The 23129-nt window shown below is 61.6% G+C and overlaps 2 protein-coding genes across 3 annotated transcripts; both read left to right on the top strand.

Annotated features, from left to right (window-relative positions):
* Nucleotides 1-3262: 3262 nt before the first annotated feature.
* TONSL (tonsoku like, DNA repair protein) lies at nucleotides 3263-18428 on the top strand. The gene is made up of 27 exons (XM_002922066.4): nucleotides 3263-3364; nucleotides 3463-3558; nucleotides 3785-3927; nucleotides 4513-4696; nucleotides 5052-5181; nucleotides 5415-5586; nucleotides 5673-5787; nucleotides 6289-6434; nucleotides 6532-6684; nucleotides 6908-7033; nucleotides 7167-7347; nucleotides 8730-8812; nucleotides 8912-9001; nucleotides 9316-9388; nucleotides 9474-9637; nucleotides 9713-9836; nucleotides 9978-10723; nucleotides 10824-10900; nucleotides 11302-11455; nucleotides 11542-11620; nucleotides 12130-12431; nucleotides 12593-12764; nucleotides 13465-13640; nucleotides 14131-14204; nucleotides 14666-14799; nucleotides 15891-16559; nucleotides 16907-18428. The coding sequence occupies exons 1-26, from the start codon at nucleotides 3316-3318 to the stop codon at nucleotides 16082-16084; spliced, it is 4137 nt and encodes a 1378-aa protein (XP_002922112.2). The 5' UTR covers nucleotides 3263-3315; the 3' UTR covers nucleotides 16085-16559; nucleotides 16907-18428.
* On the top strand, nucleotides 16424-21490 carry VPS28 (VPS28 subunit of ESCRT-I). Of its 2 annotated transcripts, none has more exons than XM_002922067.4 (10): nucleotides 16424-16559; nucleotides 18563-18629; nucleotides 19157-19185; nucleotides 19306-19343; nucleotides 19549-19638; nucleotides 19983-20088; nucleotides 20192-20293; nucleotides 20821-20874; nucleotides 20981-21072; nucleotides 21161-21490. In XM_002922067.4, the coding sequence occupies exons 2-10, from the start codon at nucleotides 18593-18595 to the stop codon at nucleotides 21276-21278; spliced, it is 666 nt and encodes a 221-aa protein (XP_002922113.1). In that variant the 5' UTR covers nucleotides 16424-16559; nucleotides 18563-18592; the 3' UTR covers nucleotides 21279-21490. The 2 variants fall into 2 exon arrangements, with proteins under 2 accessions (XP_002922113.1, XP_034524696.1); XM_034668805.1 differs by lacking the exon at nucleotides 16424-16559 and adding an exon at nucleotides 16971-17121.
* Nucleotides 21491-23129: the final 1639 nt, after the last annotated feature.

The raw sequence follows: 23129 nt of genomic DNA, 5'->3' as shown, positions 1-23129 counted from the left end.
GGGAGGGTTTGACCATGCTGCTTTCAGGGACTGGCTGCTGTCCCTGTGTCTGGGGGCCCCCCACAGAGGTCAGTCCTTGGGCAACGTGGTTTCTCACTGGCGGGATCTCTTCACAGCCTCGACTTTGCTGCCCCTGTGGCCCTGGCCTGCAATGAACAGGCCTTAGTGTGTGGGCCTCGCAGCAGGGGAAGGAGCCCTGCTTGGAGGACCCTGAGACCCTCAGAGCTGCTGGAAAGGGGAAATCTCGGCCCCCCTCCTTTGCTTAGGAGACACAGCTCTTCTGCAATAGGTTTCTGTTGCTTAAATACCAAAGAACCGTTTCCTTTGCCCCTGGCCTGGCCTACCCCATGCTTCAGAGCAGTCCCTGCCACTCCTCCACCCCCCACACTGGCCTAGGCCCCCATTTCCTGGGCCCTGTAGGCTCAGCATGCAGGGGAGCCCTGGCAGCAAGAGTGCAGAGCTGTAGGCCTGGCCTTACTCTTTGGTCCCTCCCTCTTCCAGCCGTCCAGCTGGGAGCTGAGAAATGGAGGCAGGGAGTCCTGGGGTAGAGTGACAGCCTCATCCCAGTGCCTATCCCAGGCAGCCGTCTGAGCCAATTCTCCCCCCCACCCCAGGGCAGCTGGCCTAGTTATATTGAGAAGACTATTCAGCTTCCTATTTCCAGGCTAGGGCATGGGACTTAACGGGGGAACCCCTCCTGCAAGGCCAGCTGTGCCTGGCTGCTGAGGGGACCCAGAGGTACTATGCCTGGTTTCCTACTCTCCAAAAGAAAGATGCCAGCCCGGCCCCAAGCACATCCGTGGGACCACACCCTGGCATGAGTCCCACTGCCCTCAAGGGCTGCCCCCCACCTGGCAGGCACCGAGGATGACATTCAGATAGCCATGTGCCAGGTCTCCTGTGTTGAGGGGCTGGTGCCGTGTCTTTGCATCTCAGCATCTCTTGGGGATGGACACTGTCTCTAGTTTCTGGATTTCAAAGTGACCGATAGAGGACCAAGGGCAGGGCAGGCTTGCCTGTGTTTGGGTGCATGTGTGAGATATTTGAGCCAGCAGAGGGGAGGTGCCCAAAGGCTCTCCTGAGTGGGGCAGGGTGGGAGGCAGCAGATCTCTCTGCAGGTTGGGTATGTGTCCTAGGTCTAGCAGCCCTTGGGGATGGGGGTGGCAGATGGGCTGGGCTGTGCAGCACCAGGGGTTCCTGGGTGCTGGGGGCATATAGCCCACTATTTCCAGCAGCCCAAGGGCATGCGGGGGGGGGCAGGGTGGCACCCACGCAAGGCTCTCCTTGTAGGGGTGTCTGGGGGTGCCCAAGAGGAGTGGTAACACATCCCAGCATCGCTGTCCCCAGCACAGCCCCTACCCTTGACGGTCACCTCAGCAGCTGAGCCTGGCAGAGCCAGGTACGCTGGGAGATTGTGATATGTCTCAGCCACTCCCGGGAGCTGGTGCCACAAACCTCCTTAAGGCATCTCACTGGAGGGTCTTTGATTTACTGGGGATGTCCCATCCATGTTGTTAGGAAGGAGAAAACACCCGTGGTCTATCTCCAGGATTCCTTGCCATCTTGGCATCCTGACCTAGAGAGAGTGGGGGAAGAACCCCGGTAGATGTGGGGGAGTCCTGGCGACACAGACCAAGCTGGCCCCTCTACTCCCTGCCATCACCACTCCCCTACAGGCACTACATCCCTCAGTTCACCCAAGTGAGACAAAAATAATAAAAATAATTTTTTAAAGAGTAAACTGAAAAGTGTTCTTATCACTGTGGGAAATGACTTACATTGTGGTCTGTGTTCTCTTTGGATATTTCCTGTATGTCACTATAGTTTCAAAAAAATACCAAACCATTTTTCGTCTCTGTTTCCTTATGTGAGAAGCCAGCCTCATGGATGCGTTTCCCTGGGCTCTGCTAGCATCCTGGACAGGAGTCAGAATCTGCCCCCACTGGGGCTCCTGGGTGGCACAGCGGTTAAGCGTCTGCCTTCGGCTCAGGGCGTGATCCCGGCGTTATGGGATCCGAGCCCCACATCAGGCTCCTCCGCTATGAGCCTGCTTCTTCCTCTCCCACTCCCCCTGCTTGTGTTCCCTCTCTCGCTGGCTGTCTATCTCTGTCGAATAAAAAAATTTAAAAAAAAAAAAAAAAAAAAAGAATCTGCCCCCACTGACCCCCCGCCCTCCGCGGCCCCTGCTCAGTACTGCCCTATATACACATCCTTGCATGATCGGTGGGAAGACTGAGGCATAGAGAAGTGGGGTCTTCTCTGGCTGTCTTGTGAATGCTGAACACTCCCAGCAGCTCTGGGGAGATTCCTTCCGCCCTTGGCCTGTTGAGCTGAGCCCGTCCCTACTTCCATGGCCTTGCTCTCCCACCCCAGCCCCATCTCCACCTTGCCCCTCACACTCCACCAGCTGGCCCTTCAAGCAGCCCTCTTGACTTCAGGGCCTTCCTGTTCTGCAACCCACCCCCAGACCAAACTAGGGACCCACAGAGCACTTTATCCTTCCAAGAGAAGAGGGTTACCTGGGTCCAACTTCCCGTCTCCTGCAGTTCCTCAGGCTTGGCCTTGTCCCCATCCCTGCAGCCTGGTCACTGGCCCTGGCCAGTCTTCCCTGGACCCAGAGACCCATCTACCCTCTACATCATTCCCTCCACCACAGGCCTTATGGTCCGTCCACTGCCTGAGGGTTCTACCCTATTGGGTCTGTTTCGATTTCCACAGAAAATAAATGCATCCACCATCCCACTCTTCATGGCCCTTCTCTGGGGCTAATAGACACCAGCCTTGGCACCCAGCACCCAGGGCTGGATATGCTGTGTTGTGGGGACTGAAATCTCCAAGGCATGGCAGGTGTTTGGTTCTCGAAGCAGCGAGAGACGGGACAGGCATTTAGAGGTCTGCGGCCTGGGTGCACCAAGCCCACAAGGTTTCAGTGTGTGTGCGTTGAGGAAGAGGTACCTTGATCTGTTCATTTTGGAAAGCAGGTCCATCCCCCATTCCCCACCAAGCCCTGGGGGTTTGTGTCCGCGAATGTGACTGTTCCGCGGGCTCTGTGAAAAGGGGCGTGTTTAATTCCGTGGACCTATCTAAGTACTCATGGCTACTTGATCATAAATCCTTTCAGCTCCCAAGCGGCCCCGGGAGTCTGGGAAGGTGCGGAACCTCCCGCCGCTCTCTCGCCACCCTTCCCAACCGGACGCCACGCGGACTACAGCTCCCAGGATGCTTCGGGCGGCCGAACTACACTTCCCGGGATGCTCCGCCCCTAACAGGGGCGGGGCCTGGGGCGGGGCCGCGGCGGGAGCGCGGGAAGTCCGGATGCCCGCGCGCGGCTGCTGGAGCACGAACATGGAGCGCGAGCTTCGCCGTGAGTCTGCGGGCCGGCTGCGGGGCCGGGATCCGGTCTGGCCCGCCCCGACGAAGGGGCTCAGCTCCCTGGCTTCGTCTCTTTCTGTCTCTCTGCAGAGCTGAGCAAGGCCAAGGCCAAGGCCCAGAGGAGCGGGCAGCTGCGGGACGAGGCCGCCCTCTGCCACCAGCTGGGGGAGCTCCTGGCCAGCCATGGTGCGTGCTCCGCGCCTGGTCCGGGTTGTGGTCCGGGACCGGGAGAGCGGCGGCGTTGGAGGTCGGGGAGACTCAGGGCGGAAGGGACGCGGGGCCGGCGGGGGGCGGAGGGTGGTGCCGGTAACCCTTGCTGAGCGAGCCGCGCAGGGCCGGCCACAGACTCGCTCGCCCGCGCAGCCCCTGGCTGACTGGCCGGGGCTGAAGCCTGCGGTGCCTGCCCGCCCAGGCCGCTACGCAGAGGCCCTTCGAGAGCACCAGCATGAGCTCCAGCTCCTGGAGAGCGTCGACGACCCCCTGGGCTGTGCCGTGGCCCACCGCAAGATCGGAGAGCGACTGGCTGAGCTGGAGGATTACTCAGCTGCCCTGAAGGTGGGCGGAGCCCACCCCCAGCCCCAAGCACCCTTGCAACCACCTCCAGCCCTCCAGGGCCCACGCTTCCTGCTGGTCCCTTTTTGAGGAGGGAAGCACAGTCTTCAGTGTCTGACATCTGGCTAGAGGAGAACAGGCCTGGACATGGCCTGTTCTTCAGACAACCCTGTGCCAAGGGATTCTTGGGTAGGCACATCATAGCCTGTCCTAGGCGTCTGAGCCCAGCAACCGTTAATGAACATCACACCTGAGCTGTGTTTGTGAGCTGGCTGGGGAGTTGGGCCCACTGTCCGCAAAGGGTTTGCTCTGGCCCCGGCTAGTGCGGCTGCAGCACCCCAGCGAACTTCCACTCGTCTCTTTCTCATGATGACATCAGTTGGTTGGAGCGTGGCATCACCGTCTCCACAGGCAGCCCTTGGCATAGGAGAGATGGGACGTGGGCAGCCTGGCTTGGGCCTGCTCTCTGAGGGCTTGGGGGAGTAGGGGACTCTCCTGGGCAAAAGGGGGGACCTCCTGGAGTTGGGTACGTATGAGATTTGCTTGAACTGGAGGTTGGTTCACAATGGCTATTCCTTTGCACCCTAGCACCAGCATCGCTACTTGGAGCTGGCCCATTCTCTGTCCAATCACACTGAGGTGCAGAGGGCCTGGGCCACCATTGGCCGCACCTACCTGGACATCTATGACCACTGCCAGTCACAGGACACCTTGCTGCAGGCACAGACTGCCTTTGAGAAGAGCTTGGCTATTGTGGACGAGAAGCTGCAGGGTGGGTGCTTTCGGAGGCCTAGCTTCCCCAGCCTCTGCTTCCAGATCTGATGGCCGAGGAGGTTGGAGCCCCACAGCCTGCCCCGCGTGTACAGCAGGTCGCACTGCTCTGGGCCCTCCCTTTGTGAGGCTGAGATCTGTCTATAAAGCCTTCTGTGAGGAGGTGCGTGACCCGTGCTCCTCACAGCCTCAGATCTGGGCATTGTCTGCTCTGTGTCCTTCTATGCACCATCCACAGCAGGAGCCCTGGCCCCCCCAGGGGGAAACGGGTGGGGGAAAGGCCGCACAGACCCAGAGCTGGACACCCCAAGTGGGAGTGAGGCTGTGAGTGTATGTGGGGGGTGGGCTTCTTCCAGGGACATTGGCCAAGCGAGAACTGAGTGAGATGAGGACCCGACTCTACCTGAACCTGGGCCTCACTTTTGAAAGCCTGCGGCAGATGGCCCCGTGCAACGACTACTTCCGGAAGAGCATCTTCCTTGCCGAGTAAGGCCTCCAACCCCAGAGCCTCGTGAGAGTGTGCCACCCACCTGCCCTACCCCCACCCCCACCCCGGTCAGTCTCCTTTGAGTAGAGGAGCCCCTGCACGCCTAGAGCACATCTATGGCATGTGCTGGGGAAAGAGCGGGCTTGGCTTAGTGTCAGCAGCAGCACGCCAGCACTCCCTGTGCCCTCTGTGCTATCCCAAAGGCACTCTGAGCACCTGTCACCACCTGCAGGCAGAACCACCTCTATGAGGACCTATTCCGTGCCCGCTACAATTTGGGTGCCATCCACTGGCGCCGAGGGCAGCACTCCCAAGCCATGCGCTGCCTGGAGGGGGCCCGAGAGTGTGCGCGCGTCCTGAGGAAGGAGCTCATGGAGAGCGAGTGCTGCATGCTCATCTCACAGGTGCCTGCTCTCACGGCTCTGGCTTAGCCCACAGAGGGGCTCGGGCTCTGGGGAGTCTGCAAGTCTCACCTTCCCTTGCCCCCCAGATCCTCCAAGACCTGGGGGATTTTTTGGCTGCCAAAAGAGCCCTGAAGAAAGCCTACAGGCTGGGCATCCAGAAGCCTTTGCAGAAGGCGGCAGTCTGCCGGGCCCTGAAATACGGTGAGCCTGGGGACCCGAGGGGCTGAAGTCCCCCAGAAGGGGTGGGGAGGTGGCAGCATCAGTGTAGAGCCTTTCCCTGCCCCCCTTCTTGTTGGGAAGAGAGCCCCATTTTTCTCTGAGCCTTCAGCACAGTGTGCCGGGGGGACTGAGGTGGAGCCCGGCTGGGCATTTTACTGGAGCAGAGTCTTCACTGGCAAACTGGAGACAAAGGGTTTGCGTAGAGGGTGGGAAGGTGGACGGTGCCTACGGCCTGCGAGGACACACAGACGGCAGGTAGCAGTAGCTCCCCTTGCAGGCCAGGCGCTGCTTTGAGTTGTCACTTGTTCATTTTCCTGATCCTATGACCCCATGGGGTGTATTTTCTTACCACCCCCTCTTACCAAGGGGCTAGCAGGGGTGGGGAGAGGGTGGGTGGTCCGCCTAAGGGCACCCAGCTGACAAGTGGCAGTCAGGTCAGAGCCGCACGCTGTGCAGCCCTTCACGTGAAGCTCTTCCCTGCAGTGCTAGCTGTGGTCCGGCTGCAGCAGCAGCTGCAAGAGTCCGAGGGCAGCGACCCTCAGGGTGCCATGGGCATCTGCGAACAGCTGGGGGACCTGTTCTCCAAGGCAGGCGACTTCCCCAAGGCGGCTGAGGCCTACCAGAAGCAGGTGTGCGTCCCCTGCCAAAGTGGGAGGAAAGGGGCGGTGATATCCCGGGCTGGCAAGGCACGAGGCAGTGCTGGCCTCACTGTCACTGCCTCCCCAGCTGCATTTCGCAGAGCTCCTGGGCCGGCCAGGGCCCGAGCTGGCCATCATCCACGTGTCCCTGGCCACCACCTTGGGAGACATGAAGGACTATCGCCGGGCTGTGTCCCACTATGAACAGGAGCTGAGGCTTCGTGGTGGCGATGCCCTGGAGGTGAGCAGTGATGGCATCCGGCCCTACCCGGGGTGCAGAGGGGCTCCAAGCAGGTCCCCACAGCTCTGCCTCAGGACTGCCACTCTTGAGTGTTTGTCATGGATAAGCATTCTCTTTCCAGGGCTATTCCATGTGGGCAACTGGGGAGCTGGAGCCCCGGCTGGGGCCAGTGCAGTGGGGAGGGCAGCAGGCACTGAGCTCATCCTTCCTCCTTCTGCTCCAGGAAGCCAAGACCTGGTTGAACATCGCGCTGTCCCGAGAGGAGGCTGGTGATGCGTACGAGCTGCTGGCACCGTGCTTCCAAAAGGCTCTTAGCTGTGCCCAGCAGGCCCAGCGGCCCCAGCTGCAGGTACAGAAGCCCACGCGGCGATCCCCAAACTTCCCTGCAGCCTGCCTGTCCTCGCTCCCCACCCCCATCCCGCGCCCCCCTCCGGGGGTCTGCTGACCCTGTGGCCCTGAGCTGGGCATCCCCTGCTTTTCAGAGGCAGGTCTTACAGCACCTCCACACCGTGCAGCTGAGGCTGCAGCCCCAGGAGGCCCCCGTCACCGCGGCCACACTGCAGGAGCTGAGTGTGCCCAGAGACCAGGAGGATGACGACGAGGAAGAGAAGGAGGGGGACGGGGACACCCCAGAGGCCAGCGACGTGGAGCTCTCAGAGAGCGGTGAGGCCCAAACGCTGCCTTGGCTGTTGTGCCAGCCACCCTGACACTTCCTCCCTGGCGCCGGCTGGGGCTGGGCCCTTGGCTAGGGCTGGCAAGGGTGGAGGCCTCGTGGGGGCTGCTCACTGGCTCATGACAGGAGGATTCAACCCCATGCAGGAAGGGTGTTCAGTGCTGGTGGATGGAAGAGGGCTGTGTGTGGAGAGGCTGGGGTAGCCCCGGAACCTTCCTGGAGGAGCAAGTGATGGGAAGGCTAGTGGGCATCTGCTAGGGGTGGAGATGCAGGGTCAGACCTGGGAAGTGGCACCATGAGAGGGGGACACAGGGCAGGCAAGATGGGAGTGGAGACAGCATGTGGGCTGCCATGCACAGGCTGGTGTGGTCTGCCTCGTGGAAGGTGGATGTGAGGGATAGGCTTGAGCGGGCTGGGACTGGGACCATCAGGGCAGGGGGTGGCCAGGTGGTGGGTGCATGCAGGCCGCTGGCTTCTGGCTGAGAGGCGGGGGCAGAAACGTGTCCCCGAGGCCAGGAGGAATCATTTCAGCTTTGAACTTGAGTGGCTTTCAGAACCTCTCAGTGATGGGGCGCCTGGGTGGCTCGGTTGTTAAGTGTCTGTCTTTGGCTCAGGTCATGATCCCAGGGTCCTGGGATCGAGCCCCACATCGGGCTCCCTGCTCAGCGGGAAGCCTGAGGCTTCTCCCTCTGCCTGCTTGTGTTCCCTCTCTCGCTGCCTCTCTGTCAAATAAATAAGTAAAATCTTAAAAAAATAATAAAATAAAATAAAAAAGAACCTCTCAGAAGCCGCAGGCTGTGAGACGTCTATGCCGTGCCTCAGAAGGGGGTTAGGCTGGGAGTCACTGGTGTGCAGGTGTAGGGAGCCACAGGAGAGTCAGGACCAAAGCAGGGACTTCAGTGACACCACTGAACAAGCGCGTGCAGTGAGAGGCGTCCACGAAGGACCAGAAGCTTCCAGCAAGGACCAGAGGCATAGGAGAGAGGAGTGGGGCCAGGCAATGAGTGAGCTGCAGGCAGGTGCAGATGGGAAGGCACCTGGGCTCACGGGGGGAGCTGTGTGACGTGATCATGACTTACCCCGACAAAGATGCTTCCCAGGAGGGGGATCGGACGTCTGGGGCGGGATGATCCAGAGCAGGGTCTGAGCATGGGGTGAGAGGTCATCGCATGATGTACTGGGGTCAGGTGGGCAGAAATGTCGGGTGCCCTCCTGTGGGCAAAGGGACTGGGTGGGGACAACCACAGGCAGGGCTGGGAGTGGGATGGCAGTCGGCATTGGACCTTCACCCTCCAGGCCTGGAAGGTTGGGACCCTGGGTGCGAGGGGCACCAGGGCTCAGCTTACCTGGAGTGGGCTTGGCTGTGTTCCAGAGGGTGATGCTGAGGGCCGCTCCCAGCAGCTGGAGGAAGATGAGGAGCTGCAGGGCTGCCTAGGCCAGCAGAGGGTGAACAAGGTAAGGACGGTGTGGGGGCATTGTGTGGCCCCCCACGTGTGCCAGGACTGCCTGGTCCCCTCACACCTCTCCTCCCTATCCTGGGGCAACTGTCCACAGTGGAACCGGCGCAATGACGTTGGGGAGACCTTGCTGCACCGAGCTTGCATTGAGGGCCGTCTGGGTCGTGTCCAGGACCTCGTAAGACAGGTGGGCCTGCCGTCTCATTCTAGGTACCTGTGGGCCATAGCGGGGACCTTGTCCTAAGGTACGTGGTCCCTCCTAAGGGGATAGCACAGGGGATGGGGGCTGGAGGGTGCACCATGGCTGCTAGCCCTGCACAAGCCCCTACAGGGGCCTCCCTGAGATGAAGCGTCTCGTGTGCGGACCATCTCTCTCTGCTGGGACCTGGGCCAGAGATGGACCTGTGGGGCCTGTTCCGGGCTTTGAGACCCAGGCCCTGGCCCTCCTAGAGCCTCAGAGCCCCATGGCGAGGCTGGGCTCCTTCTCATCCTCGGTCACAGGGCCACCCTCTGAACCCTCGGGACTACTGTGGCTGGACGCCCCTGCATGAGGCCTGCAACTATGGTCATCTGGGTGAGTACGGGGCCGGGACACGCCAAGGAGAGGGCTGACCCTCTGAGAGCTAGCTGGGAGCTAGCTCGTGTCCCCTGGCCCACAGACATTGTGCGCTTCCTGCTGGACCACGGCGCTGTGGTCGATGACCCGGGTGGCCCCGGCTGTGAGGGCATCACTCCCCTGCATGACGCCCTCCACTGCGGTCACTTCGAGGTGGCTGAGCTGCTCATTGAACGGGGAGCATCCGTGACGCTCCGAACCATGAAGGTGAGTGGGTGGGGAGGGGGCTCGGGCTGCGGTGGGGGTGCCCCTGCCAGCCCTGCTCAGCTGATGGCCACGCAGGGGCACAGCCCACTGGAGACACTGCAGCAGTGGGTGAAGCTGTATGGCAAGGATCTGGACAGCGAGACCCGAGAGAAGGCTGGCTCCATGGAGAGCCTGCTCCGGGCAGCCTCCTCAGGCCAAGGCAAGTGGAGTCCTCTTCTGCCCCTGGGGATGTCTCTCCCTGGCCTGAGAGTGCCCTAGGCCTGCTTCATGGGGGCATTTCATCCTGGGTGGCCGGGACAGTGCTGGGCACTGCGTCATTCTAGATTCTTTCTCTACACAGCTCCCCACAGCTCCCTGGCCCCCCACATCCTTCCACGTAACCACCTGTTCGACCCTGAGATCTCTCCTCCCTCAAGCCCCTGCCCAGGACCCCCAGAGACCTCTCAGGCCCGTGCTGGGGTCTCCCCAGGGCAGGCAGTTCCAGCTGCGGCCAGGCCTCGGCGGACCAGGCACAACCTGGCCAGCAGTAGCAGCTCAGAGGGTGAGGACAACCCGGGCCCGCCCCGGCCCGTCCAGAAGAGGCCCCGGCATTATGTCCCAGCACAACAGGCCAGAACCGGGGTGCCTGGCTCCACAAGCAGCCGGGAGGCAGTGGCAGTGAGTGCTACCCGGGCGGCCGTCCGAGGTGTGGGTGGTGCCCAGATCTGCTGCCCTGGGCCTGGCCTACGGTGGGGCCCGGGCGAGCCCACCCCTCCCCGGGCAGCACTCATCCCTGAGGAGGCGTGTCTGGCTGGGGACTGGCTGGAGGACGACTCACCGTTGACCCACAGCCACCAGGGTGGCTATCTGCCCCACCCCCAGGGCAGCGGGGACGGCACCAGGCCTGGTGGCTTGGGGTCAGGCGGCAGCAAGAGCCCCGGCAGGCTCCGGGCCCGGGCCAGGCAGAGCCGGCTGCCCCGTCTCAGGAGTTGGAACGCACTGAGCAGGGCAGGGGGAGACAGCTCAGCTGCGGAGCTTCCAAGGAGCCCTGACATGTCCAGGGCCTCAGGGCCCAGTGGGGACAGCCCGGCGGCAGGCCAGCCCTTGGTGGGTGCACTCCTCAGGTGGGAGCAGTGGGGTGGTGAGGGTAGGCGTCTATGTTTTCTGACTCAGCCTGTTGCTCGCCCCCCCCTTCCCCACCCACCAGGGCCCGTCTTTGCCCCCTCCCATCCGGGTGCGAGTGCGAGTGCAGGATAGTCTCTTCCTCATTCCCGTCCCACACAGGTAAGCAGCACCCACCCTCTGAGTCCCCATTCCCCTTGTGCCCCTGGGAGAACCCTCTTGTTTGCATATCAGACAGCGTGGGTAACGAGGGCTCTTGGACTGGATGTCACCGCTGCTGGCTGGGCCGAGGTCACAGAGCAGGGTAAAGGTGCCCTGTACACGCATAGTCAGGGCCCTGGAGGGGTTAGATCGGGCCCTATGGGCCGTAGGAAAAACCTGGAAGAGCTGGAAGAATGGCAGGCTGCTGGAGGCGCGAGCATGTGCTGAACAGGGGCAGGACAAGGGGGAGGCGCCAGATAAAGGATCCGTAGACCCAGAGTGGGGACAGCAGGACCATGGGGGGGCCTTTCTTCAGCATGGGCAGGGTCCCGGCCAGCTCTGCTTTCCCTCTGTCCCCGCAGCAGGGAGACCCACTCTGTAGCCTGGCTAGCGGAGCAGGCTGCCCAGCGTTACTGCCAGGCCTGTGGACTGCTGCCAAGGCTCGTCTTACGAAAGGAGGGAGCCTTGCTGGCCCCACAGGACCCCATCCCCGATGTGCTGCAGAGCAACGAAGAGGTGAGCGGTAGGAGCCTGGGCCCTACGCACAGAGAGTGCCCCAGCGCTGGGTGCCCATCCGGCCGCTTACTGTTGGTGCTTTGCAGGTGTTGGCAGAAGTCACTTCGTGGGACCTGCCCCCACTGACTGACCGCTACCGCCGGGCCTGCCAGAGCCTGGAGCAAGGTGGGGGCCCAAGAGAGCCCGAGGTGGCCTGGGCAGAGGGACACGCTGCTGTGCCGCTCTCGGGCCTGGGGCCTCCCGTCCCAGAGCCCCAGATAGAGAGCCAGTGAGGCATGCTCCCTCCGCTGCTGGCCTCAGGTTTTCTTCCTCTACCTGGTGCCCACACATGTGGGTGGCAAGTGGGGGAAGATTGGTCCTGCTGGCGGTGGACGGCGTAATGTCCAGAGGCACCAGAGGCTGGGCCCGGGTGGCTTTCCAAGGAAGCCTGCCTTGGGTGCTGTGCGACGTGGGGTGACTAGCAGGAGGGCCTGACAAGGCCGAGAGGGGTCATCCTACCCACCAGCCGTGCACTGGGGCTCCCACGATGCTGGGTACAGGCTTGTGGCAGTGGGCTCTGCAGCCCCTCTGGTGGGTGTCCCAGGGCTCACGAGTGGGGGGTGTTTGGTTAGACCCTGGGACTCACAGGGCAGAACAGCAGGTTCTGGCTGTGGTGACACCCTCCCCGCCCCCAGAGGAGGACCAGGAGGTGCTGCAGGCCGTGGACCGCCAAGGCTCCGGCCCCTCGTTCAGCGCCTGCTCCCTGGCCCTGCACCAGACCCAGCTCACCCCGCTGCTCCGGGCCCTCAAGCTGCACACGGCACTGCGGGAGCTGCACCTGGCAGGGAACCGGCTGGGGGACGGATGTGCTGCTGAGCTGCTGGCTGCCCTGGGCACCATGCCCAGCCTGGTCCTCCTGGATCTCTCTTCCAATCACCTGGGCCCTGAAGGCCTACGCCAGCTTGCCACCGGCCTCCAGGGGCAGACTGCCTTGCAGGTAGAAGCTTGGGGAGCAGCAGGCTGGCACTAGGGCAGCATCAGAACATTTACATCCAGCCCATCACTGGGTGGGAAGGTGCAGTTGGGAGTGCTGGCCACTGGCCAGCTCTGGGATGGCAAGGAGACCAGATCCTCCAAAAGGGCCCGTGTCTTCCACAGAACTTGCAGGAGCTGGACTTAAGCATGAACCCCCTTGGGGATGGCTGTGGCCGGGCCCTGGCATTCATCCTGCAGGCCTGCCCCTCACTCAGTACCTTGCATCTCCAGGCCTGTGGCTTTGGCCCCAGCTTCTTCCTGAGCCACCAGGCAGCCCTAGGTAGTGCCTTCCAAGGTGAGCTGACGGGCATGTCCATGTCCTGGCCCCAGGGTTCCAGTCTGTCATCAGAAGGGCACGTCCAGGGGCACAGAGAGCCTTGAGCCAGAGGGGCCCCGGGGCACCAGGCCTGCTGTCTAGAAGCACGTTGCTGGACGCGCTGGGCCTGCCTGGGCTCACGGGCATTCCCCTAGGACATGCCGTGGGCCACCACCCCAGTCCCCCTGTTCTCACCAGCTCTGAGTGTTCTGTTTGCCTTAGATGATTCCGCCACAGACGCACCGAGGCTGCAGAGAACCTCGGTCCCAGTACTGAGAAACTGGGAACCGGGAGTCCCCCAGGGGGGGGCTTTCTACAGAGGTGGTGGGCCAGGAAGTGCGGCTCAGGGATGTGAGCACAACAGCAGGGGAGGAGCTGGGGGTGGGCAGCAGATGGTGTTCCCCACCCCTACCCCATCGGGCACAGACATCCCGGCCCAGGGCCTGTCTTGGGTTGCCCATCCTGTCTCAGGTACAGAGAGGCAGGTGGCTCAGGACTCTGGCCCTGCCCCCTCCTTGCCTGGATACCCTGGGCAGGAGCTAACCCCCATCTGATGTGCACAAAAATCTCAGGAATGATAGCTTCCCCAGGCTGGTCATGAGGGTGTTGGGCCTGGGACTACGGCTGGGCTCGGGTGGTGGTTGTGTGTGGCTGACAGAGGTTCTGGTTCTCCGTGCAGATGCCAAGCACCTGCAGACACTGTCTCTGTCTTACAACATCCTGGGCACCGCTGCCCTGGCCCACGCCCTGCAGAACTTGCCTGCCCATAACCTCCAGCGCCTGGAGCTTAGCTCCGTGGCAGCCAGCAAGAGTGACTCGGGCCTCGTGGAGCCTGTGGTCAGGTACCTGACCAAGGTATGTCTGTGGTTGGGGCAGGAGGCGGGGGCTGCCGAAGCAAAGCAACCCTGGGCCATCCAGCCTCCAGTCCCACAGCTGAAACCTGGCATGGGTGGGAGCGGCTTGGGAAGGGGGTTGCAGGGTCAGAAAGAACAGCTGTGGGGGAAGCTTTCTGTAGCGCTGCCTGCCTCAGGCTGTGAATTCCTGGCCAGCAGCAAAGGTGCCCGGGACCCAGGGCTCTCTCCCCTGGCTCTTCCATGTGGGGCTGGTCCCTGTGACTTTCACGTGCCAGGTGTGACTTATACCTGGAAGGGGAAGTGTTTCCTTGTGATCTGCAAATTGAAGGGTTACTGCTCCCCTCTGGTGCACTGAGGGTCAGGCAGACTTGGCCGTCTTGTTCCCAGTGATGAAGGAAGGTGTCTGACCTGGGTATGGGGCCTCTACTGAAAGGCAGGGAGGGCAGGCACCCCATTCAGCCCAGCCACCCTTGGGCCTCTGCTCTGTCTAGGAAGGCTGTGTTCTAGCTCACCTGAGCCTGTCTGCAAACCACCTGGGCGACAAGGCAGTGGGAGACCTGAGCAGGTAATCCATTCCCATGCCATTCCAAAGGGGGTCTGACCTCAAGGCCCAGCACCCTGGGGGAGCTGGGTCAGGTAGGGAAGGGGTACCAGCTTCTCCCTCAAGTGTGCCCCAGGACCTAGCTCCTTCCAGCTTCAACCCTGCCTCCTGTCCTCCTTCCCACACTCCTGAGGCTTCTGAGAGCCTTTCCCATCACCCTTTGTGCAACAGCCTGTACAAGGGCCACTCATGACCCTCCAGCCTCAGCTGGCTCTTGGGAGTGTTGGACACTCAAGCCAGGCAGGCATTCCTAGGCCTGGGCCTTGGCAGTGCCCAGCTAGCCCTGGGGAAGTACTTGCACCTGTGTCACTGTGGGGAGAGCCTGTGCGGCCTGGCCTATGGCTCCCAGAGCTGTGGTTTGTCTGAGGCAGCTTGAGGGCCTCCCTCCCTCTGGAGGCTGACCACTTCGTCCCCTGTTATTTCAGATGCCTTCCTTGTTGCCCCTCACTCATTTCACTGGACCTGTCTGCCAACCCTGAGATTAGCTGTGTTGGCCTGGAGGAGCTCCTGTCTGCCCTCCAGATGCGGCCCCAAGACCTCAGCTTCCTTGGCCTGTCAGGTGAGCTTGGGGACCTACCTGAGGCCCAGGTGCCTCCTCTACATGAGCTGTCACTGCCACCAGCCAGATAACAAGGGTGGGCTGGGTCCCCTGAGGTTGACACGGTTGGGGACAGTGACCAATGTGACTGGAGGGGGTGTAAGCCCATCTCCTAAAACAGCGGAGCAGGAGGAACATGGAATCTCTGCTTTGACATGTTCAGCCTGACCCTCAGAGACCAAGGTGGCTGGAGGGGATGGAACCCCTTTCGCGAGGATTTCCTAATTACCATTGGCATGAGGAGGGAGCTCAAGGTCAGGATGGCAAAAACTTGCCAACAGGGATCTTCCCACTTCTGGCAGGGGCTGCTCGGACCCTGCCTTCCCAGCCTGCAGTGTCTTAGCCTGTTCTCATTCTGACCACACCCAGGAACAGTATCCTACCAGAGTTGCCTTGAGGAGGGCCCCACGAGACTAATTTGGTGAACTGGCCACCCAGTAGCCTGGCACATGCAGCTAGGGCCTGAGACAGGAGAGTACCAGGCTTTGCCCTCCAGGAGGACAAGGACTAGGAGTGGGTGTGCACACAGGGGACCCCTAGGTTCCTCCCGCTCCTCAGCCCCCACCCATGAAGGCAGGCCTGTGAGAGACCTGCACACAGCTGAGGGACTGCTCCCCAAACACCCACATCTGGACTCATGCTCTCCCCTAGCTCCCTAGGGTCCTGAGCCTACTGGGCGCTCTGGCCTCCCTGGAGCTCAGACCTTGACAGCTCAGTGTCCTCTTGAGACCCACAGGCACCCCTATTGTGTCCATTTTATGGGTGGAGAGACCCAGGCATTGTCCTAACAAGTAGCACGGATGTGACTGCAACATGTTTTAGCCACTGCCCGACTGCCGGCTCTGAAAGGGGCCCCTTCTGGGAGCATGCACCCCTTCCTAGAGTGTTCCTGGGCCTCGCCTGGGCTTCCCCCCATGCACTGTGCACTGAGCCTCGGGGCCTCAGAAAGTGTTTCTTCCTGAGGGCCGCATTGGTAAAGAGACAGGAACAGGCGCGTGGGAGTTCCAGAGCGTCCAGCTCCCTGACGCCTGCTCCCGCCTCCCCTTCTGCAGGCTGTGCTGTCCAGGGCCCCCTGGGCCTGGGCCTCTGGCGCGAGATCACAACACGGGTGCACGAGCTGCAGCTCTGCAGCAGACGTCTCTCCCCCGAGGACCGGGCCGCCCTGCGCCAGCTGCTGCCCGGCCAGCCGGGCCCCGGCGCGTGCTCACTGGACCGAGGGCCCAAGCTCTTCTTCAGGCGCCTGTGACCAGCCGGCGCTGCCCTTGCCCCCACTCCCCACGCCTCAAATAAACGGATGCTGCTGCTGCCGCTGCCGCTGCTGCTGCCTGAAAGGCGGGGGGGAGGCGGAAAACGGGGGTTCACTTGGCTGTAGGGAAGCTGAGAGCCCGCTGGAATGGAGGGCAGTTCCGGTCACTTAGAAGCCCCGTAGACGAAAGCCAAGCTTTCCCCTTCCCCGAGCCTCTTTCCCCCTCGCCGGCAGTCCGCCCGGTGCCGCGCAGGGGGCGGGGCCCGGCCGTTTCCGGCGCGCGCAGGCGCGGACGTCGGGCGATCGTCGATTGGGGGTGAGGCGTGCTCGGACGCAGACCTTGGGGGTCGAGCGCAGATTGCAGGGGGGAGGGGCGGGCAGTGCGTGCGCAAGCGCAGACGTGAAGGAGCGTCGAGCGATCGATCCGGAGCGCCGCAGCGCGGCGCCGTCTGCCCTACCCGCCCAGCCGGCTCAGGTACCCCGGACCGGTGGGGGGCGGGGCGGGGGGTGCCGAGAAAGGGCCGGTGGAGCCGAATGGGGAAGGGCGACGCCGGGTTAGGGTGCCTCCGCAATCCTCGTCTGAGGTACTCTCCGGCGTCCGGATCTCGAGCCGCGCACCCGCGCAGGCCGGGCTCCCGGGGTGTGCCGCACTCGGAGCGCCTCCTTGCTCGCTTGGACCCGGTAGCAGCCCAAGCGGCATCTACACCATCAAACGTGGGCATTGTCGAGAAACTCGCTTTTCGGGTCACATGTAGCCAGGGGACACTGGTTTTCGCGACCGAGTGGAATCCCCCATAGAACCCGCGCCTCCGCTCTTTTCAGGCCAGTCCTCCCGGAAGGCCCGGGAAGGTGGCCGAACAGTCTCTCTGCCGCCGCCAGGTGGGCTCTTGGCCCTGCATCTGCCTTCCCAGACAACATTCCTCCCTCGGAGACGCGCCTCAGCTTGGACCACACTGCCTTTCCCAGCCTCTGTTCCCTGGGTGCCCTAGGCCTCAGCCTGCATTGCTTTGTCTCCTCGTTCCCCTGTTAATCGTCCGGTGTGTGACCCGCCCAGCCCGTGTCATGGCTCAGCCCTGCCAGCCTGGGCCTCTCCTGACTTCAGCTGCCTCAGCACACCTCTCCAACCCCACACATCAGCACCAGCGCCCCCTTTCCTGCAGGCCTGTCCTTCTTCCCTCTCCTCCAGCTCAGGTCATCTTACTGTCACTGGGGCAGACACAGGGGTATTGTTCTTGATTCCTTTTTAATTAACATCCCGTTTCAAATACTTCAGTGGGTCTGGTGGTTTCATGTCCAAAGCATGTCTGGAACTGTCTCCACCCAGTGCGTCAGCCTCCTGAGCGGGCAAGACCCTCCCAGGGGCCTCATGCCTTCAGTTTTATCTCAGCCCACTGTGCTGCTGTGAGCCCCGGGAGCTTGTCCTTAGGCCATCAGTAGCTTCTGCTGTGTTAGTATAAGCCTCCTACTCCCTCTCCTGACCTGTGAGGGCTGTGCACTTTGATCCAGTCTCTCCATCTTTGTTCAGGAAGCCCCCTCCCCCACTTGTCTGTTCTCTACCTGCGTTTCTCTTAAAGGCCTTGAGTTATGTGTGCTTTTCTCTCTGCCCAAATGCTCTTGCCCAGGTCTTCTGATAGCTGCCACCTCCTCATCTTTCTCCTGGCTCACAGCAGACTTCAGGGAACCCTGACCCCTTACTGCCACTGCTCTGCTTTCCTGAGATGCCCCTTGGCACCCACTTCCTCCTGACGGTCTAGGGTGGCGCTGGTGTTCCCACCACAGCACACGGCACCCTGTGTGTTCACTCTGATGTAGGCCAGCCAGCTCTGAGGACCCAGAGAGGGTTCTGCAAGAGGGTCCGTGCCTTCACACAGGATAGAAAATCAAACATGAGCCAGGAGAAAGTGAGAGCAGAGTTTATTGAATTGTGTAAGTGATAATGTATAGCAGATGGAGCATCTGGAAAACTCAGAAATGGAAGAAGAGTGAGTCCTCCTCTTGGGGTCTGGGGTTTTTATTGAGGATGCTGGTCTGGTGTATATGTCCTCTCGGGTATCCCGGAACTGGTCAGAACAAAGACAAGTGTCCACGTATCATTTATAAATCAATTATCCCTGGAATCAGGGGGTCTTGGCATCAAAATGTCTGGAGTCAGCGGTCTGGAATATGCACAGGAGGGCCTCACCCAGTCACTCCTTAGATGTTCTCCACTGTGCTGGAAGACTCCAAAGAAATCATTAACGCCTTGACCTTTATAATGAGGACATGCGTTATTTGTATTGTTAAGGCATGTGCAAGGTGGGGGTGCAGATCCCAGCACGAGCAGATCAGGAAAAGGAGCAAAAAAGCAGTTCTTCATGGAATTCTTCAGTTTCCCTACCTCAAGTATTTCTCATCTGACAGTGCTGAGGGCAGGGAAACTCTTTGTGAGGCCCAGGAGTGTTGAGTCACCTTTGAGTTGGTGCTGGCTCTACTCCTTAGGTCTTTGCTGTGGCCACCTGAGCCTGCAGGATGTTTCATGGGATCCCAGCCACTCCGGGCATGGGAGGTGAGTGTGGCCCAAGGTGGGCCCAGGGACCCAAAGGGCCAAGCTTTCAGCCCCTGCTGCAGAGGCCAGGAGTTGTGGGGAGGTCTGTAAGTGTCTCCCTCATGCAGCCTCAGTGGGCAGCTGGGGTCTGGTTCATCACCAGGGGCCCAGAGAGGACCTCCAGGTGGGGCCAGCTGGGCACAGAGATGACAACTTCAGTGTGGTTGGAACCTCGGGGGGGTCCTGGGCATCCTGGAGTCAAGCCAGGGGAAAGGTCACCAAGCATGTGACAAATGTCATTTGTGCCCTGTCACTGTACCATAAGCAAGGTGTGGTCACCCTGCTATAGAGTGAGGTAGTGCAGGAGCAGCAGTGGAATGGCAGGGGTGGGGGGTGGCCCATCCTCCAGCTCTCTCTGGGCTCTTTGGGACATTTCACAGGGTGAGGCCTTGGGTGGGCTGCTGAAATGGGGCTGGGGCCAGGGCCGGTGGACAAGCCCCCTGGGGTCTCTGTTGTGGCCAGCCTGCTAGCTCTCTGCTCTGTTGCAGCCCCTGGAAACAAGCCAGAGCTCTATGAGGTGAGTGGCGGATGCCCACCTGGCCAGCATTGGCCAATAGCAAACCCTGTGTGAGCCCCGCTAAGACCCCGGAGCCACCCCAGTCCTGCTGGCTGACACACTGCCCCCTCCGTCCAACAGGAGGTGAAGCTGTACAAGAATGCCCGGGAGCGGGAGAAGTGAGTCCAGCCCCAGCACCCGTGCCGCGCCCACCAGCCCTCCCCCCACCCCTAAACCTCCCCCACACTGAGGTCAGGAGGACATGGGGTGAGGCTCCCAAGGAGCCCCTGCCAGGCAGGTCAAGTACAGCCTCACCCAGGACAGTGGGCACCGTGGGCTGTGGAGGCCTTGGCAGCCGTGGCCTGATGGACACACTACCCTCAGGTATGACAACATGGCGGAGCTGTTTGCGGTTGTGAAGACAATGCAGGCTCTGGAGAAGGCATACATCAAGGACTGTGTCACCCCCAACGAGTGAGCGCTCTGTCCTCGCACCAGTCATAAGCACCAACTCTTGGAGGCTTGTTTCTGCCCTCCAGGGCCCGGGCGCTAAGTAGGAAGCAAGAGCAGGGGATTCATATGGTTCAACAACTTTAGCGTGGCAGCCATATTTTGGCCACCCCCCTCCCTTCTGCTTATTCTCTCCCAGGCTCTCTTATCTAGACCCCTAGGGAAGCCTCAGCCTTCCGTGGCCCATCTCTGATCTGCCACTCAGCCCTCCAGGATTGCTGCCCTGTGTCTGGGTGGGCCAAGGGAGAGCAGGATTTGTGGGCAGGGCCAGCCTGGTGCTGAGGGCGGTAGCCTGGCCCTCTCCCTAGGTACACTGCAGCCTGTTCCCGGCTCCTGGTCCAGTACAAAGCCGCCTTCCGGCAGGTTCAGAGCGCAGAAATCAGCTCCATTGATGAATTCTGCCGCAAGTTCCGTGTGAGTGAGGAGGCTGAGGGAGCAGGAGGAGGGAGGCATGGGTGCTGTTGTGAAGGGGCCAGGCCTGTGAGGCCCAGTACCCATGGCATCTCCGCCCCCTCAGCTGGACTGCCCACTGGCCATGGAGAGGATCAAGGAGGACCGGCCTATCACCATTAAGGACGACAAGGGCAACCTGAACCGCTGCATTGCCGATGTGGTCTCGGTGCGCCCCGAAGATGGTGACACGGGGGGTGTCAGGAGGGTCCATGCTGCCTGCTGTGTCCACACGAGTGCACAGAAGCCTGGGGCTCCCAGAGCTGCTCAGCACTCAGACCCATCGGGCAGGGGGTCTCCGTAGCTGGGAACGAAAGGGGTGGGCAGCATCCGGGAGAGGCCCCTGTGGGATGGGGTCAACACAGCCAGAGGCTCCCATGCACCCACAGCCCCGGGAGGCCTAGCCAAAGCAGGGTCATGAACGGCAGCAGCCTCCTTGAGGGCCAGGTGGCATGTTGAGGACCTCACAGCCTGTGGGTACAGGGATGCAGCAGGGACCCAAGTGACCAGACCACCAAGGACGGAGGCTGAGGAGGGAGACGGTGGGTTCTTGAGGCCAGAGAGGGGCCAGGTGGGGGCAGACCTGGGCCTCAGCCTGCAGAGGAACCAGGCTTGTGGCTTGCGAGGGTTCCCCACCCTGGGCCCCTGGGCCCCTGGGGTGGGTCTGTGGCACCTGACACACACACTTGTCCCCAGCTTTTCATCACAGTGATGGACAAACTGCGCCTGGAGATCCGTGCCATGGATGAGGTGTGGCTCCTGGTGGGGCAGAGGGGTGGAGGGCTGGCTCGGAGGTGGGAGCAGCAGTAGGGGAGGGAGGGTTCCCGGCCTTGGAAGCCCAGCGTCCTGTCCACAGATCCAGCCTGACCTGCGGGAGCTGATGGAGACAATGCATCGCATGAGTCACCTGCCCCCTGACTTCGAGGGCCGCCAGACCGTCAGCCAGTGGTGAGTGTCCCTGCCCTGACCCTTCTGTCCCCGGTCAAGGACCTGGAAGGCCCTCCCCTGCACACACCTGAGCGCCGTGCTCCCGCAGGTTGCAGACCCTGAGCGGCATGTCGGCCTCCGATGAGCTGGATGACTCCCAGGTGCGCCAGATGCTCTTTGACCTGGAGTCGGCCTACAACGCCTTCAACCGCTTCCTGCACGCCTGAGGCCTCCCAGGGCTGCGTGCTTGGGGAGGAGGGCTCTCAAGCGGGCCCAGTAGAGGGCTGCAGGTGTGCTGCATGCCCGACGCGCCCCCCCCCCCCGACGGTCAGCCTGTGTCTTGCTGTCCATAGCAGCTCCGTCTGTGTGTCTGTCCGTGGTGTCTCAGCCCTGGAGCCCCCTCCCCGCCCTCCCCGCAATAAAGACATTTCTGACCTCCCTGCTGGCTGTGAGCTGCCCTCCCCCAGCTAGGCCTGCCCTGCCTGTTTGTCTTCCCTCGGCCTCGGGTGGGATCTGGCCTCACCAGAGCACCCAGGCCCTGAACACGCAGCCCATTCATCAGGGAAGGGTCTGAGCACCAGTGTAGGGCTGGCAGCCTCCCCGGTGGGCACTGCTTGCTGTAAGTGGCAGAGGCAAGCCTTCACTTGGGCCACGTAAGGCTTGAGTCTGACCACAGAGGAAGCTGCCCGTCACACCTGCCTTGCCGCCCTTCATCTGAGAACTCCAGGCACTTGGGGCCCCAGCTGGCTAGAGACGGAAGCGCTGTGCTGCCCCACCTCCCTCTCCCTGCTCTGGGGGACACCACAGGCCAGCACAGGGTCTTGTCCTACTGGGTCACGGGGGCCCCAGTAGATAACAGATGGGGGAGGCACTTTGTCCTGCCCACAGAAGAGGGTGCCCCTCCCTCAGGAGCAAGGCCGGGCTGGTGGATACCCCAGGAGCCTTGGGCCCGTCCTGCCCAGGGCCTGGTGGGGGAAGCAGCAGTCTGCAGGTGAGACCAAAGCTAGTTTATTGGCCGGCTGCTCTCCGGTCTGTAGGCAAACCCCACCCGCAGGTCACATTGGTCCATGTCCTCAGGCGCAGACAGCAACAAACCACAAGACCAGGGCTCCAGATTCCAAGATGCATTGTTTCCCATCTTAGCAACCACGGCCTGGGATGAGGGACCTGCTGGAGCTCAGTCACAGCACTCCTTTCCCTGGTAGCGTTTCTAGATGTCTGCGGCATTGAAATCAGGCATGGGGTATTTCAGATGGTGATAAGGCTGGAGGCTGCCTGTGGGGAGGGGCCGTTTCACACGGGGTTGTCAAGGACAGCAGAGCAGGCAAGGAAGAGAGGAGTGGGGAGGCCAGGGGAGGCCTTGGGATTGTACCTGGAGCCCTGGATGCCAGCAGGGGCCTCAGAGCAGAGGCATGCACGTCCCTTCGGTCTTACTAGGAAAAGACGGCAGACACAGGCGACTGGTGGGGGCGTGGGGCACGATCAGCGGCAGGGCAAAGGGGGGCCCTGGGGTTCTGGGTGTGGACTGTGCTGTGTGTTGCCCCACGGTGTTTGCCCCTGGGCTGAATGCACTGGGCAGCAAATACCCCGGCCTAGCCCCAGAACAGCCGGCTGGAGGAGGTGTGGACGCCTGCAGGGAACCGGCTCTGAGGGAGCGGCCAGAGTTGTTCGCAGGCTGAGTTGTGCCAGCTGGTCAAGGGGAGTCGTCATGCCGGTTCTTGGGCATCCGAGGCAGGAGTTCTGAAGCAAAGACGAAGGCTTGGCATCTCCAGGGCAAGAAACTGCCATCACAGGTTCCAGGAATTGTATCCAAGAGGCCCAAGAACGGCACCATTACACTTGCAGGTCGGGAATAGAAAAACCAGCAGAGGAGCAAAAGAAGGGGTGGGTAAGGCTCAGGAAACCCAGAGAGGCCCGAGGCAAGTGGGTCCAGGCCGGGCTGAGATGAGGAAGAGCTCCACGGAGTGTGGCCTGTGGAGCTCTCAGGGACCTTGACAAGATTGGAGGCAAGGAAGGGGTGCTTCCGGAGAGCCTGGAAGAGACGGCCAGTACCAGAGATCCCAAATGCTGCTGTCAAC

Source organism: Ailuropoda melanoleuca, chromosome 9 (assembly GCF_002007445.2).
Source record: "Ailuropoda melanoleuca isolate Jingjing chromosome 9, ASM200744v2, whole genome shotgun sequence".
NCBI classification, from domain to species: domain Eukaryota; kingdom Metazoa; phylum Chordata; class Mammalia; order Carnivora; family Ursidae; genus Ailuropoda; species Ailuropoda melanoleuca.
Note: the sequence above shows the minus strand (reverse complement) of the source record. Positions and strands in the feature narration are given on the sequence as shown.